The following is a 17,129-nucleotide window of genomic DNA, read 5'->3' as shown; positions in this document are numbered from 1 at the left end:
TGAAAAAAATTATTGCGTTTCTATAACTTGTACTCTAGCTCAGTGTGCAATAATTTACTTTGGTAACATATTTCCCAACAAAATTTCAGATATGTGCATTCACATATTTTATTTTAATTTTTTAGATTTTTTTGAAATCTATAGATATGATTCGGTCTCATGATCATCAGATCAGAGAGAATCACCGATGGCTTGACATGATGATTACTTTAGTTTGTTATTCATAGCAGTGCATGTGTGTTAAGTTAGTTACAAAATAAACATTGTTGGGGTCCTGGTGGACAGCGGATAGCAAAAAAACCGCAACATATTTTTTTTATCTTCATTAACCGTTTATGGTTTCTCATCATCATTGTCGAATCACCACCGCTTTACAGAATGGGATGTAGGAGCTATAGGCTGGTATTTGCTTCAGTACGTGGTACAAACATTGGAAAACATATAATGAATCAGTCCTCCCATTACGACATAAAAGTGCAACCAAAGCGTCATGATGAGATGTTACTTTTTTTTTTAGAAACACGGTATAAACGTATGCGCTCACATACAGGGCATACACTCACCCCTATGAACGCACACACGCACACCCTACCCCTATGAGCACCTCCGAAATACTGAGCCGACAGATTGGATCTTGAAATTAACGAAGTCACCACAGACGCCTCGCTGTCGACGGGAACGTCGCCTCCCACTGAATGAATATTCCGGCTTTATGAGACACATAGATATCAAATCTGAGGTTTGACTCTGGTGGGCTAGGGTACAACCACCCTCCTAACCACCCAATCTCAGGTTGGTTCTCGTTACATTTTTTCTTGACCCACAAAAAATGAGAGATTATTTATTTCCTCATGCTACATAAGATTCTCCCGCAGAACATATATACATGGCCAGTTTAACGAGGAATGCCTTCGATTTGAGAACACAATCCCAAGCCATAAGTCATGGGACAAGAAGGAGCTAACCCTTATTAAGTGTGTTGACCATGACTCTGACCGTTCACCGCACCAATTTGTCTCACATCTCCTCTCATCCTCTGCTCACTCACTACTAGTAATTGACTCAGCTAGGTTATAGGTAGCTGCCCTAGCTAGCCCAGCCAGCTCGATCTATATAACTGAACCATAGGCTTTAGCTTTGGAACATATCCTAGCCATAGCACGAAACGCACGTACACTTGCAGTTGCAGCAGCTAGCTATCTCGAGTGCTCAGTAAACTAGCTAGACACAAAGATCGAGATCCAAGAGCAGTGGTAGTACTAGTTAAGAAGGAAGAAGATGCCACAGACGCCGTCGACCCGTTGGTGCCCCACGCCGGAGCAGCTGATGATCCTGGAGGAAATGTACCGGAGCGGCGTGCGGACGCCCAACGCGGCGGAGATCCAGCAGATCACGGCGCACCTCGCCTACTACGGCCGCATCGAAGGCAAGAACGTCTTCTACTGGTTCCAGAACCACAAGGCGCGCGAACGACAGCGACTCCGTCGCCGCCTCTGCGCCCGCCACCAGCAGCAACCCTCCTCGCCCGCTGCTCCTCCTCCTCCTTCTTTTAATACTAGCGCTGCCGGCGCCGGCAATGCTACTGGTGCTGCCGCGGGCTTGAACGCGATGCACCCTGCGGTGATGCAGCTGCACCATCACCACCACCCATACGCTACCAGCTGCTTCGTGGCGCCTCATCAGGTCTTTCATTCTTATAGCTAATAATAGGAGTCCTTTTGATTTGTACGTAATTCTACTGAAATTTTCTTGCAAGAAGGTTAAGTAATGCGATTTATGTTGACCCTAACGATTAATTCATGGAATAGGGCGCCTACATGCAGCAGGACACAACAGCAGCAGCAGGAGCTCTTCCAGTTTCAGGGTTGGAGTTTGCAGGCAAGACTAGCCAGCAGCAAGAATGGACAACGCAGCAACACATGATGATGCAGAACAACAACGTTAACAGTGTAGCAGCTGGAGGCAGCTCCGTCGCTGCCAGTGGTGGTATGAATAATATGATTCCGCCACCGTGGCCATGCTGCCGGCCGCTCAGAACCCTAGAGCTCTTTCCTACGAGGAGCACCGGCGGCAGCCTCAGGGACGAGTGCAGCAGCTCCAAGTCCTCCTCTTGCTCCACCTCCACGAACTAGCTTAGCCAAGCTAATCTCTACTGCAATATTATCTCTAGCTAGTTCATCATCTATGTGTTTCTGTCGTGATGTGTGTTCTTAGTTTGATTTTAGAGTTTTTATGAACATGCTCCTCTCTAATCCAGTGAGCAGTTTAAAGCTTGTGTTTAGCTTGAGTAATCTCTTAGTGTTTTCTTTCTTAAGTTGCACCCTTGAGTTCGTCAAGCCTAGTGTGTTGCTTTTTTTTCTCGATAAAGCCTCTAGTGTGTGTTGCTGGTTTCTGTAACATGCATATGTATGCTCCGGGCACAAGTCCACTAGTACTTGTTAACTGTTTTTGGCATTCTAGTCTGTTGCTACTTGCTAGTCTTTTTGGGATAAGTATATGAATATATTTCTGAAGTTTGTGAACTATCGTGAATATCTTTTGTATAAACATAGCCGTTTCTTCTAAAATACCTGAATATTTTATTTTAAGATAGTCATGAACATTTGCTTACTAGAGGCGTCGAACATTGATTTAGTCTACATGGACAATTTTGTATAGATACATAAACCCATGTTCTCTATTGTGGTATATTAAACATAGCGTAATGTTTTTCAGAACAATGTTCATGCCGTCTATAGCGTAAGTGTTCATGGTTCTTTGGAAACACGTTCATGAATTTGCCGAAAAGGAAAAGTAAAATTAAGGAGTAAGTACATACAAATACAAAATTATTCAATAAAAGCTGAAAAAATGGAATGAAGAAGCATGATACTCCTTTTGTGATTCGAGGGAATAGCTTTTACTAGTGCCACCATATTTTATTTAACTAGAGGAAACCCCGCGCGTTGCGGCGGAAAATTTAGCATCAATTTGATGTGAAGAAACAAAAGTAAGATGATGAGCATGAATATTGAACGTCACATATGGCAGCATATGAACATAAGAGCCTCTTAATATGTATTTTTCAAGTCAAATGTCATAAAATTGCTCTTACTCATCTAAATTCTTTCAATTGGATTTACATTGGTATCAATTAGTATTAAATCTGCTTTGGAATTGACAACGAATATTCTTACAAATATACGATCAATCTAGTATTTGACTGGGATAAGCTTCTTTTTATCTACTTTTTCACATGTGAACAATCAGTTTAAGATTGTTAACTACAAAGTAAAGAAACAGTAAAGCATCCTGAATCATTCAAAAGGAACAAAATAAGTTTATGTCCGGAAAAATATATAAGCATATAGAAAAGGGTAAAAGAAAGGTAGCTCTCAAGATATCCAACAGAACACATGTGAATGCATTATGTAATTCAGAATTTTTTTTACAGAACAGCTGCAAAAATTTGAGTAGCTAGCGATGACAATTGTCTATATCCCATGATCACAAAACGTGTTTAATTTTGCAACCTTGTTTCTAAAATAATGCTTGCAAAAATGAGGGCGTGGTATGTTCACGACACAGTGTTCTTTTTCTTTTTGAGAATGACACACCTGTGTACGCTGAGCAGGAAATAAGCTACAGGGAAAAAAGCCAAAAATTTATTAGCCACGAAATACATATACAAAAGCTGAATTGCATAAGAAAACATAACTTGTTGCACAGAGAAGTTTGACAAACAAACATAGGTTCGTATATGTAGGGATGAGAACTTGGCATACCTAGTTGCCTTTTACAGCCGCATACGTACATGGGTTCGTATATGTAGGGAGAACGTGGCATACCTAGTTGCTTTTTACAACCGCATACATAGCTGCTTCTATGGCAACGATAGAAAGATCTGACTAATAGAAAACCTGAGAAGAAATAACCTTGGTCGACATGAGTTTTTGACCCACCGAATTTCTTACAATATACATGTGCAATCATTTGTTAAGATCAATTTGATAGCCAGATTTGGGTGTATACACTACTGTACGGTCCATATTTAGGGGCACTTCAAAGTGCCCCAATAGGTAGCCAAAGTGCCCCTAATTACTTTTAGGGGCACTATAAAAAGTGCCCCGGATGCTTGTGTCCCTAAATGTATTTGGGGCATTTTGAATGAAATGCCCCAAATACATTTAGGGGCAGTTTGAAAAGTGCCTCTAAAGGTTTTTAGGGGCAGTTTGAAAAGTGCCTCTAAATGTCTTTAGAGGCAGTTTGAGATGTGCCTCTAAATGTATTTAGAGGCAGTTTGAAAAAGTGCCTCTAAAGACATTTAGAGGCAGTTTGAAAAAGTGCCTCTAAATGTCTTTAGAGGCAGTTTGAAAAAGTGCCTCTAAAGACATTTAGAGGCAGTTTGAAAAAGTGCCTCTAAATGTCTTTAGAGGCAGTTTGAAAAAGTGCCTCTAAATGTCTTTACAAGCTAGTAAACAAAATGCCCCTAAAACTACAATCATGACAGACATTACAGTACTAACATGCACAGATTTGGTCAAAGTTAAGGTATAAGTCATATTACAGTACTAATAACAATTCACAGTGGTCACATTACAGTACTAACATGCACAGATGCATAACTTTGCAGTTTTGGAGGCATTGTCTTGATGACAGTATCTAAGCAGTTTTGCATTATGTAACACTGTCAGTAACTATGCAGTAATTTGATGACAATATCTAAGCAGTGTCTTTCTGACTTGCACCCTTCCTCTTCTTAGCAGTAGATGCAACTGCTTTCAACTTCTTCTCAAGTGTACACGCAATCTCGGCCGATGTTCTATCGATTGCCGGATCAGTTACCTACAAGGAACCAATTTTGAATGTGTCAAACAACAGATGCTGGAATAAATAATATTGAGCAATTAAGATGTAACAACTAATTACACTAACGGAGGAATAAATCATCAAGTACAACAAAAATAATTTCAGTAACGGAGGAATAAAATCATCAAGTACTGGCAAAATGAGATCTCTGCCAGGTTGACCGGCAAACTAAAGCAACCAGGTCGTGTTGCTGCATGCTCTATAAGTCGGCAGCAAAACAAATATAATTGCACTACCATATACAAATAATTGTATTAAATCAAGTTGAACAAGAAACAATCAAGAAACAAATATAAGTCTCATATTTTCTTAAAAAGTCAAGCCATGTACAGTGGGGAGGCTGGGAAGGAATGTGGAGTGAGCTGCCCTGTTTCAATGAATAACTCTCATATTTTCTTTAAAAGTCAAGTCATGTAACCCCACTACCTAAATTATTCAGAGCACAAAATGGAGTTCAGAAACAACAACAGATCATGTATAGATTTGCACATAAATGGATATGCAAATATTCAGAGCAGCTGCTTATCTTGAAATATTCAGAAACAACAGCAGACCATTACTAATACAGAAAAATGCAACAATCAACGTGGAACCCGACTGCCTAGATTACCTGTATGTAGAATTGGCTTCAGAGTTTATGTATGCAAGCAAAAACACTTGAACCAACCATGCATGCCAATATGTAATTTAACCAAGCAGAGGTTGGCATCGTCGATATCACTAGTCATATAGGTAACACAAGATGAGCTACAGCAGCACTTGTCAGTGCGATGGCCAAATCACATACACAGCAGGAGCATATATTGTTGTTCTAACACAACAGAATCATAACTGTGCCAACAGAACTTTTCTCTTTAGTGCAAGCATCTAATAGTAGTACTGGCTTTTAAGTAGCTTAATAGCAACAGTAAACTATACATGACAAATGCATGCAATGCAGAAACAGTGAATTCAAAATTATCATCCAGACAGTGGAAACATAGTAAATACAGTCATCCATCAGCATCTTATTCTAGAATCTGGAAATGGGACAATCATAATTCATAAGCACACTCACCATAGTAGACCAGATTGTGAAGGTTCTCTTTGCTAATCCGCTTAAATACATTGCTCTTGATCTCGGCAAAATTGTTGGACACCAAAAGGGCCAACAGCACATTGTTATGGGCAATAATACATGTTGACAGGGTGATAGCTTGAGCTAACAGGACAAATGAATGCACAAGTGATAACTTGTTAAGGAAACTAAACATAGATTATACCAAATAAAGAAGTAACTGAAAGTCGGAGATACTGTCATACTGATGCTACATAAAACTGTGATTCCACTAAAAATGTTATACAATGATTACTACTACCTCCGTTCCATAATATAAGCCATTTTGGCAAACTATTTTAGTTTGCCAAAAGTTTTATATTGTGGAATAGAGTGATATATCTGTATTGTGAGCTGGTAATGAGTTGGATATTACGTACCAGTAAAGGCTACATAACATAACTATGAATAGAGGAATTCCGACGTCAAGGAATTATATAATGCAAATAAATTACCCCAAGGAATACATATACACATATAAGATAGTATAACTTGCAGCAAAGGATATCAAATGCAACGACAGCCATAGCTTCATCCAAAAGGAACCGCATCAGTTCGAATGTTACATTATCAGTTGAACATGTTGACAGTCCCTCAGCTGAGTTGAACAAAACTTGCAACACATCCTCACCAAATGATTGACAGAGCTTGTCAAATATCTAAAAAGAAGAGGGAAAGGTTAAGTACGCTTACCAAAAAATGTACATACATTTCAAATAAACACTTCCATCACCTCTAGTACGTTGTATACCACATAGAGTTTGATCGTGCCCTGGCCACGAATGACATGGTAAATCAAACTAATATCTGACACAAAAGAAAGTGTCGAAGGATTAACAAATGTGTGTAGGATATTCTTTTAGTTCAGCAAAGACAAAGGGAAAATAACTAACCTATCATTTGCAAAGAACCAACTCCTAGGGCTAGAACCATAAACCATCAATAATCTGATAAATCAGCAGCATTTGGCCGTAGAAACTGCCTGCCACAAACACATTAGATAAATATAAGTAAATGACTGCATACTGCCTAAAACAAGATATTAAACTGGGAAAGAGTGGTGTTTACAATGTAATAACAAATACAAGTACATGGATGAAGAATCACTTAACGCTACAAGCACTTAGTCTAGCAGACCATGGCATCATGAACAGTAAAAATTCACCAGTATTTCGTAGTAAATGTTGGATAGTTCAAAAAAGGATTGCCAACCAACTACACAAATAGTAGTAATGGATGATAACAATTATATAAGTAGACATTTAACTGGAATACTAGCAAGGTATCATACTTTATACAGGAGGAATCAAAACTGTGGACAAAGTATACAGCAGAGGTAAGCTTCCGTCTCTTGGAGCCAACAGCCTCAACCTCAACATCTTCTTCTTCTCCCTCGTCGTCATCAGAAATGTCCACGGGCACAATGCCATCTTCGACTTCATCTACTGCTTGTGACTGTGAACACGAAGGTACCGACGTAGCCAAATTGGTACACCCAGCTGGTCTGTATACATTATAAAAAAGTATCATCCCAAAATAATATGTCAGTCTTTCCTACGGATGAATCGGAACTAAGAACCAAGGACTGAAAGCAAATGAGTGTGTGGTCATGACTCGAATAATATTAGCAACAATCACGTACTGGCCTACAAACAAATTATCTCTCAAATGCACTAGTGTACTGTGGCTCTGAATTTGTGGAGAATTACCGCAATGCATGAGAGGATATAACTCTGTAAATAAATTTGCAAATATAGTACTTTTGTTTACTGAATAGCTATTCAATTTAATCTGCAGATGAGAAGATATATCACTGTGTAAACAAATGTGTATGTAAAATACTTTGGTTCTCTGAATCACTATTCAAATTAATTTGCAGTACACGCACATACATAAAGAAACAGAATTTATGTGAGCATTGATCAGTACAAGAAGTCAAGAACTGACAAATTTCTCCATCACCCGACTGACACAATCACATATGTAAATAATCTAACAAATAACCATATTAGGTAAAGTGGTATTAACCACACTGAGTGACAAATTTGTGGATCACCGGAGTGACACAAACAGGGATTCACTCAATAAAATATTCGCACATGAATCTGATCTGACTAGAAAAAATTCTGGCATAAAAGTTTAGACACTCACGTTGCATTCTTCTTCGGCATAGCAGGGACGGTAGCAGATCCGTTAGCTGCAGCAGGAACGACCCTGTCTGGATGCCGGAGTGGTGGGCGTCCACCTGGGATGCGCCCAGGGATTAGGCCGCTCCCTGGATGCCGGAGGCGGAACACTGAGCCGTGGACACCCTCGCCTCCGAAGACTGCTCCGTCGGCGGCGGCATCTGCTCCGGCCTGGCTCCCTGGATGCCGAACGTCTGACACGGAGCCCTCCGCAGCCACTGCTCCACCCTGGGGCGGCTGGTTGTCGGCAGTGAACGACTCCATCTCTCGGAACTAAACAATGACGACGCAGGAGAATGGGGAAAATCTGGGGTAGAAAATGACGGCGGTAGGGGTGTAATCGAGGGCTTGACCGAGGCATGGATTATATAGACGTAAAATTTGGCAACAGATCAGGTGATTAGCTGAGATTATGGTAGGGTTAGCTAAGTTTATGGGATTTGTTCGATACGAGGCGGGGCTCCGTGGGGTTCGGGGCTGGGGACTGATAGAACACTCCCCGCCCCGCTCTACCCGATGGGGAGCATATCTTGGCAGGGAAGGTCCACATGGGGACAAATTAGGTACCACACCCGACCCCTAATAGAGGAAAACCCCGTCGGGTTTCGGGTAGTCGGTCCCCGCTGCCATTCCTGATTGCCATACAAATTGTGTAATACCTACAGATTGTGGAGGAAATTAAATTGTAACTAAGTTTGGGACTACACTACCACACTTTCTTCTATATCATACGTAATTATGATGGTCCAATGGAACAGAGTACAGCGATAACTAAACTATCACTCTTTTCTATATCATATGTTAAACATAACCAAAACACTCACGGAATGCCTTGGCATAATTTCAACTCAATCAGGAACTACAGACATTTCAGAAAAATATAAGTGGATGGCACTGATCTGCCAGAAAAATATGGAAGGATTTTTCGGGTTTCTAATGGCGCACCCCTATGGGATATAACCAATTGAAATAAAATTTCGCACAAGAGCAGTCCAATGTCAATAATAAATACTCGGTATGAGCTTGGATGCAAAGTGTAATAATCTCGAATAACAAAAAAAGAGAATTATGATGAAGCATATATTTTTCTAGAACAAAGCAAAAACAATTAAATGTAAGCAACCGGGACTATATCAGCCCTAGAACTCACAATCACGCCACACGCACATGCCTAGAAGAATGACGGAACTACCATTCTCCATGTAAGGTCGTCTGGCGCAAGAGGCTAAGCACGACTTCAATAGATAAAATGCCTTGAGTACTATAAATGCATCATGTGTAAGAAATAGTCAAAAGTACTGGGTCTTCCTAGAAAACCTAATGTGAGATAAGTTTCAAGTAAACAAAAAGCCTTGATAAGATTAGATTGCATTTCAATAACTATTTTGGTATCGATACATCTTAGGTACTTCACCAGCCAGCCAGGTTGCACAACATCACTTGATGAAAACAAAAGTGCTATCTGCACAATAAAACAAAAACACCATTATTGCACACTTTGTACACAATTCATACTACAGAAAGGTTTGGTTTTCCAAATGCAGCAACACATGCTGATGACCAGTGATGAGACAGACACAATTGGCATTCTACAGTGAAATGATTAAATTAAATCAGGACAAACTATATATCCGTGTCTCAAACAAATTATACATATAATCTTCACTACAGTTTACAGTCAATCAATATTGCCCATGCAGCTTCTCTCTCTTTTCTTTTTTGGCAATGACCAATATTACTAAGGCACCTTTTTTGGGTTTCTCTCACAATTAAAGTACATAGCAAAGTAAATAATCCATAGGTACAGAGATTTTATAGACACCATCTCAGTGTTCACACAAGCTTCAGAAACATGATTTAGAAAAACAAGGTTGGTACATGTCAAAATATAGGTACCACTACACAACTATCAATGCACTTGAAGAATAGAATCCAGACATGTCCATTCCCAACAAATATGCATCGGTAGGTTAGCCATGCTTTAAATCTAGAAATATTCTGCATGATTAAAGGGTAGACATATTTCATATGATGCAAACATAGCTCATGTGTGAAGCATAGATAGAAGACCATTATAATGAAGGTAAGTAAATGGCAGCACAACACATGTTAATTCTACACAAGCCAACCTAGCTAAGGGACAACCTCAACAAGCTCTGCCAGCTAGCATAAGATCCAGAACACAGAAGCAGATATATGAACAAATTTTTCATTCTTGTTTTTATTTTAAGAGGACTGGGGAGGTATAAAGGTCTTCCATTAGTTCATTTTATGTATTTCTCAGCAATGGCAAATATGACCTTCTTAATTTAAATAACCACTACAATGGACTGTAAGAAAATTGATGACACTTCTTAACCAAAATATATGCTGAGGTCAAGTTAATATGGCATCACCAACACTTGCATCAAAAGATATAAATTGAAATTACAAGGGATGCATCTGCTGAAGCAATAGAAACCACATATTACCTTTATCACAACAGCTAGTGCATCAAGTAAATTACCATCAGAACACAACAAGTCCATCGATGTACAGATCCCAGCAAGCTTTTCCCTCAATGACGATTGGGGACGACAAATCGATTGCAGTCCCTGCAATACGGTTCATTAAATTTGGGTCAATGAATGAAACCAATTACTGATAGCAAGAGTGATGATCTACTTTTGTTGATAGCAAGAAGAGGGCATCAGAAACGGGACTGAATTTTGTTAAATCAGTAAAATCTAAATGAAATCTCTGTTAACGGTTACATGAGGAATTGACCAGACACAACTTTGGCGAATAGGAAGACTATAAAAGGCACCTACAGGTAGGGTTTTCCTTCTGGAACAAATTATCATACTATTTTCCATTGGTTGATAACCCTACTCGTAGGGTACATGAAGAATGGATGGGGAGCACAATTTTTTATTGATCAACTCAATAAGTGGCACAACGCATGTTAATTCTACACTATAATACGCCACCAAGCCTATCTGCTAACGAACATGAGAAGTAAACGGCACAAAAGAGACAGACCTAAATTGCCCATGCCTAAGAAGCATTTTCACAAACACATGCTAGGCAGGCTGTAAAACCATTCGAAACAAATCAGTGAGAGAGGAGAGAAAGGTGGCAGAGCTTGTTGAGATACACTAACGGTCGAAGGAGCATAGCCTCGAAGAGGAGGCGAGAGCGGCAACGGCAGCAACACCGCCACCGGGCGGCGCCACCACACGGTCAGGCCAAGCCGCACGCAAAAGAGGCGAAGGAGCAGGAGCACGGGGCGTCGAGGAGGAGCAAGAGACGACGTAGGGGATCAGCAGGAGGCGCGGTGGCGCGGGAACCGCGACGGCGACCGAGCCGAACCCCCGGCTAGGGTTAGACGCTGCGTCGCGCTCGGGGGCGGAACGAAGATGCGTGGATGGGGATCCAGTGGAGCAGACCAAGGCGCAGCTTCGCCGGTGAGTGTCGGCGTCGTATGCGGCCAGCTTTGGCCGGGACGGCGGCAGACGGTGGCGGCGGCATCGCGGGCGCGAGAGGGACCCGTATCGCGGGCGCGGTGGCTCCATTTTTTTCAGAGAATGGCGAGACGACGAGATAGACGTTTTTCATATCTTTCTATGCAGTTTTCATTTTAGTCCTTACAGTTTATTCTATTCTGAACGATAACCGTGCAATCCTATGGCCCGAGCGCCAGTCCACCGTCAGCCATGGCGCCGCCGCAGCACGACCCCCGCTGGCCCTACAAGCGCGCCACAATCTCCGACCAGCAGCACCGTCGCGACTCCGCGCTCCGGACTCAGTCCGCCCAGCGCGCCGACGCCCAGGCGCGCGCACGCAGCCTCGCCAACTCCCTCCTGTCCCCCGCGTCGTCTTCCTCCGACGACCAACCGCCTACCTCCCCCGAAGCTCACAGAGACGATCCCGCCGTCGCCGAAGTCGCCGCGGCCGCATCCAAGCTCCGCGGCCCCGACCAGCGCCGCTGGTTCGCCCGCCAGATCATGCTCCCGGAGTGGATGGTCGACGCCCCTCCCCACCTCGCCCGCGACTGGTAATCCGTCGCCCCCCGTCATCTCGATTCAAATTCGATTCGTCTGTAGTCTCTTCGAAAGATAACTCTTCCAATACGGATTATGTTCTATTTGGCATGCCCTTGTCAGTTCATCTCATCCTAGCAGCAAACTTTGCGTTTCTTCTAGCTTACAAATTACAACCGAGTACAGCTTACCTAAGCCTACCATTGTGAAATAGCGCTAGCATTGTACTCACAAGTCAAGTTAGAAGCTACTGTACAAACGTAGAAGGATTGCCGATGTATTTAGGCAAAAACTATGTTCTAAATTGTATGTTTATACGCATCAAAAGTTTCATGGAGAAAAACATTTCTGAACTTCTAAAGTTCTAATGCTTCAGTCTAAATGCAGTTTGTAGGCAAGAACAAGCTGAGCCGATGTATTAATTCTTGGTTAATTCTCACATCATCTTCATATAACATGTCTATTATTGTGTTTCTTACAATTGAAACTATTTATTTCAGGTTGTTCTTGCACTCAGCGACAGCTAGAGTCGCTTTGATGAGAAGTTGAGGGCGCAGGTACAAGGCAGCAGTAGTAGCAGCTTAGCCTCCATCAGTGGCGGCAGCAGTACAACACCCTCCTAATGTTGTAGCAAGTCACGGTGGCGGCGGCGGCCCATGTCCCAGTGTTTGTTGAGTGCAAAGGACAGCGATTACATTGGTACTCAAGTACGCCATCTAGCCTATTCTGAAAGCACATATGGGTGTTTCAAGCTTTGGATACACTAAGAGGGAAACATAATACCGATGCTTTCGGATTTGCAGCCTAGATGCCATGTTGGCAAGGCTTTGTTCATGATTTTTATGTAGCAAGTTCTTATTCATGATTCGAGCACTGCTGAAAAAGATAGAGCAGTGTAAAATAAGGCATAGCTTTTTATGTCTACACCATGCTCATATAGAAAAAACTCTTTCCACTCAAACTTTCCCTAGGAAGTTAGTTAATTGGAGGATTTAAGACTAGGTCTGAGTCGTTTGTTTGCTCTGCTGGGAATTTCAAGGTTAATTTTGATGAATTTTGCGCGGCTGGATCTCTGCAACAACCATAGTTTCGCAACTTTCAACAATTAGGTGATGAACTAGGGCGTTGCCTGGGACTGGAACTATTGGACTGGAAGGAAATATTGTTTTTCCCTCCATAAATGCAAGTTTACGTTCATAGCTCATATGTTTTCGTTCATATTAGGAACGCAGAGGAAAACGGCCACCCCACCACCCAAAGTGGCCGGAAGGAACGAGTTCCCCTTCATCCTCGGCGGCAAAGAGGGTGTTGGCTTGGTGCTAGAGGCTCATGAACCGGCAATGTTTTGGTACTTCATCCGTCAATTATCAGCGACTGCTACTTCTTCATCTGTTGGTTCGAACTCTCTTCTGAATTCTGGTGTTTTATCTGAAGCGGATGGTCTGAGACGTGAAATTTGGTTGGAAGTGGCCTGTTGTGGATATGCTCGATGGTAACGCGTTGATTTCTTTTCTTCTTTTCTTTCCTACTCTTTTGTCGCTGTTTATTATCTATGGATGCTTTATCTTCTTCTGAGTTTGTTTTGTGTTCTTACAGGAGCAGATCGTGCTTTTTTAGACAGCATTGCTGTTACTTCCGTGGGGCTATTTGCACTGCATACAGATGATTCTACAGTCTGTTAGTTCTTATCGAGTTATTGTCCTCCTGGTTTGTCTGATGTCTCTGCAAGTTTTTTCTTTCTGAAATTGGTGCTTTCTTATCTCCATAATGCACATAGGGAGCAGGTATGTGAACCACGCTTAAAAAAGTTTGGCATCGTACGAGCTGATGCACATGTATTTGCCAGGCCTTCTACATGAAGGAAGCTATACGGCCAAGCTTCTTCTTGAATAATTGCTCACATGTGTGTTTTTCACCACCACAATGAAAAGTATTACACTCAGCAGCAGCAGGAGGAAAAGATAATTGCTCCAGCCTCTGGACAGTGATTAGAATTAGGAAGCTGAATGTTCCTATGATCCCTGCGAGGATTTTCATAATTTAGTTTATACTTAAATAGAAATAACATCGAGAAAAAACATGCTGAATGTTCCTTATTGCAGGTCATCGATAGATCACTCTATGCATTTCAGAGACCGCTGGATTTAGGTTAATAACACCAATTAAGTAATTCACTATATTATCTTGAGTAACTACATGACTTTATATATTCATATCATTTTTTGTTTGAAAACTTTTTGAACAGCGCTATTTGAATTCCAAGTTTAGTTTGTAGCTTGCTGTTCCTCTTTCGTCTTTGCAGGCGGCCGGTTGACCCTCCTCATGTTTTATGTCTCTGTTTTACCCAGTTTATTGGTTCATTATGCTATAGCCTCATAGGTTTAATTTAAGCTTGCCATTGCTCAACTCTAATCTCACATAAAAAACCTTAAATCCTTTTAAGACTGCAGCATATAGCTTCAGAGTTTACAGGGATCTTAATAGACATATTTGGTGGACTGAGGTAGAACCGTACAAGCAGCGTCCTTATAGTTGTTAGACATGTATACATGTATGTCCTTCTACATCTACTTTTGGCATTACATTTTCTCACTCGATATACTGAAAGGGAGTCTAAAAAATATTAGCCAACAGCTACCAAACAACCGTTTCAACAAAATAGGAACCCAATTGCCAAGTGTTGATTTCATTTCTATGCATATAAAGACTGTTTTAGACAAATACTTGATTAACCAGGTTCCGAGGAAGGGCTGCTTAGGTACCATGTATTTCTATCCACTCGGAGTGTTGCAAAGTAGAGTCATCCTCTATACAACATTTAGGTTGAACTCAAGATGACGTAAATTCAACTTTTCAATTGTAAATTCATTAATGCTTTTTCCGAATAAGTGTAGCCTAACAATTGTTGTCTTCTAAAATAAATTGCAGATTGTTCATTCCATCAGTATACAAAACCAACTTACTCAAGTTAGCTTCATGCCCATGCCCATGCAACTGCAAATCTGTTTTATGTTTTTGTGAAATTATAGTAGTAACAACAGTTACCTTCCTGAGTTTTTTTTTCCTCGTCGAGTTTATAAATTGAACTTCTGCATCTTCTCTAGATCATAATTATTCGGAACAAAAATCTGGTCCAAGAGGGGAGTCAAGAGAGCGTTGATTACCTGAGATCAGCCAATATCGCCGGAGCCAAGAATATTGCCACCAGTAATTGATTGTTAAACACATGTAAGCATAGTATTTTAACATTTGTGCAATGCAAGAATATAATTAAGCTTGCCCACATTAAGTTTCTCCTTCACAAATACTTTATAAGTAGACAAAGTGAAAATAAGTAATCTGTAGTCACTACCTGCCAGGCATGTATTTGCTTTTACTGTCTTTATCTTCTTCCCAACTAAGTTCTATTGTATACCTAACAAAACACAATTAGTGGTGCTCTGCTCTTCTAATGCCAATCTTTTCTTTACTCTGATTTTTATTATTTTTCTTATTGCATGAAAGTTGTTTGTTAATAATATGTTGCAGTTCTGGTTATTTGAGTTTGATTATAATGTTTCATCATATTGACTAGGTTTAAACTAATTTTTTTACCAAAAGTAAGGATAATACTTAGTCTTTATGGATTAATGATCACTAGAGTGAATTAAATTTTTTCTACATCAAGTGACAGCTTATGTACAGCTCATAAACCAGTGTACTTTGTTGATAGTTGATTTGACATGTATTGTTACTGGGTTGGTTGACAGGGTCCATTCGTCTCCTTTGGTAAATGAGATGCGCGCTGGTGCCTGTTCATGCTTTGAGACGACGAGTGCGAGGGCGTCGATGCACGCAGCATGGGCGCTGATGTGGGCTAACACGGCAGAGGCAAGGTACAAGAGCTTTCCGGCGAATCTAGGACCACGAGCAGGTAGTGCACGAGAGTGGAGGCTATTTGACAAATATCGGCACAGGAACTCTGCCCTTGCTACTGCCGTCACCGTGTCCATCTCTACAGAGGATCAACTAGTGAAGGCAACTAGCTAGTTCAGATTATCAAGTAACTTGTTCTAGTGGAATGTTCTACAGTGTTCTAAATTATCAAGTAGTTTGGATTATCACCTAGTTTGGCTTTAAAGTTTTGTGTGATGGTTTGTAGGAATTTAAGTGTTTGAATTATCTGTTTTTATTACCAGATGTTTATGCATGTTGTTTCGACATAATTTGATGTTGTTTAGTAGGCAATCATATTATTTATAACTGAGCACTTGAATTTCTTGTTGTTTCCGTCTACAGAATTTGGGGCACTTGTCAAACTGCCCCAATAGGTATATACCAATTGGGGCACTCCTCCAAACTGCCCCAATAGGTATATACCAATTGGGGCACTTCTCCAAACTGCCCCAATAGGTATATACCAATTGGGGCACTCCTCCAAACTGCCCCAATAGGTATATACCAATTGGGGCACTCCTCCAAACTGCCCCAATAGGTATATACCAATTGGGGCACTTCTCCAAACTGCCTCAATAGGTATATACCAATTGGGGCACTTCTCCAAATTGCCCCAATAGATATATACCAATTGGGGCACTTCTCCAAACTGCCCCAATAGGTAGGGCATTAGAGGCATTTTGGCCAAAGTGCCTCTAAAGGGGGGTATTTAGGGGCACTATGAAAAGTGCCCCAGAGCAAAGTGCCCCTAAAACCCTACCGTGCAGTAGTGATATGTGTTGACTGGAGCCAAACCATAATAATAATGGAAAGGTACGTACCAAATTGGGATGGACTATTCACCTATATCACCATACAAAATATTGCATAGCGTGACAGGAAGTATCAAGGAACGACCGCTTCATGATCCACATCGTGTGGAGATGAAGAATAGTACAGAAGGTGAAATGTCCCACCCGCTTAATTCTAGGACATGAAGAATGTATAACCATGTTGAAGGAAATTTGAGCTTGAGCATGGTGGACGAATCGATGATGGTCA

At 41.2% G+C, this 17,129-nt stretch overlaps 2 protein-coding genes and 2 long non-coding RNA genes across 10 annotated transcripts; 2 read left to right on the top strand and 2 right to left on the bottom strand.

Annotated features, from left to right (window-relative positions):
- The first annotated feature begins 1,278 nt into the window (after nt 1-1,278).
- On the top strand, nt 1,279-2,132 carry LOC124656493 (WUSCHEL-related homeobox 3-like). Its single transcript, XM_047195226.1, has 2 exons — nt 1,279-1,683; nt 1,809-2,132. Exons 1-2 carry the CDS (start codon nt 1,279-1,281, stop codon nt 2,130-2,132), a joined length of 729 nt encoding a protein of 242 aa, XP_047051182.1.
- A 2,360-nt stretch (nt 2,133-4,492) lies between these two features.
- LOC124652000 lies at nt 4,493-6,073 on the bottom strand. Its single transcript, XR_006987546.1, has 2 exons — nt 5,906-6,073; nt 4,493-4,824 (listed from the first exon to the last, which is right to left on the bottom strand). It is a non-coding gene; the product is annotated as an uncharacterized LOC124652000 (long non-coding RNA).
- A 604-nt stretch (nt 6,074-6,677) lies between these two features.
- LOC124651998 lies at nt 6,678-11,644 on the bottom strand. Of its 5 annotated transcripts, none has more exons than XM_047191019.1 (5): nt 10,602-11,644; nt 8,096-8,437; nt 7,236-7,448; nt 6,838-6,926; nt 6,678-6,751 (listed from the first exon to the last, which is right to left on the bottom strand). In XM_047191019.1, the coding sequence occupies exons 2-4, from the start codon at nt 8,392-8,394 to the stop codon at nt 6,884-6,886; spliced, it is 555 nt and encodes a 184-aa protein (XP_047046975.1). In that variant the 5' UTR covers nt 8,395-8,437; nt 10,602-11,644; the 3' UTR covers nt 6,678-6,751; nt 6,838-6,883. The 5 variants fall into 5 exon arrangements, with proteins under 5 accessions (XP_047046975.1, XP_047046972.1, XP_047046974.1 ...); XM_047191016.1 differs by having other exon boundaries at nt 8,096-9,592; nt 10,602-11,643; XM_047191018.1 differs by having other exon boundaries at nt 8,096-10,724; nt 11,267-11,643.
- A 396-nt stretch (nt 11,645-12,040) lies between these two features.
- On the top strand, nt 12,041-16,341 carry LOC124651999. 3 transcript variants are annotated; one of them, XR_006987545.1, is made up of 7 exons: nt 12,041-12,166; nt 12,653-12,859; nt 13,377-13,500; nt 13,587-13,644; nt 13,749-14,703; nt 15,257-15,380; nt 15,902-16,341. It is a non-coding gene; the product is annotated as an uncharacterized LOC124651999 (long non-coding RNA). The 3 variants fall into 3 exon arrangements; XR_006987544.1 differs by having other exon boundaries at nt 12,042-12,166; nt 13,749-14,318; XR_006987543.1 differs by having other exon boundaries at nt 13,749-15,380.
- The last annotated feature ends 788 nt before the right edge of the window (nt 16,342-17,129 follow it).

This window comes from Lolium rigidum, chromosome 5 (genome assembly GCF_022539505.1).
Source record: "Lolium rigidum isolate FL_2022 chromosome 5, APGP_CSIRO_Lrig_0.1, whole genome shotgun sequence".
In the NCBI taxonomy this organism is placed as follows: Eukaryota; Viridiplantae; Streptophyta; class Magnoliopsida; order Poales; family Poaceae; genus Lolium; species Lolium rigidum.
Note: the sequence above shows the minus strand (reverse complement) of the source record. Positions and strands in the feature narration are given on the sequence as shown.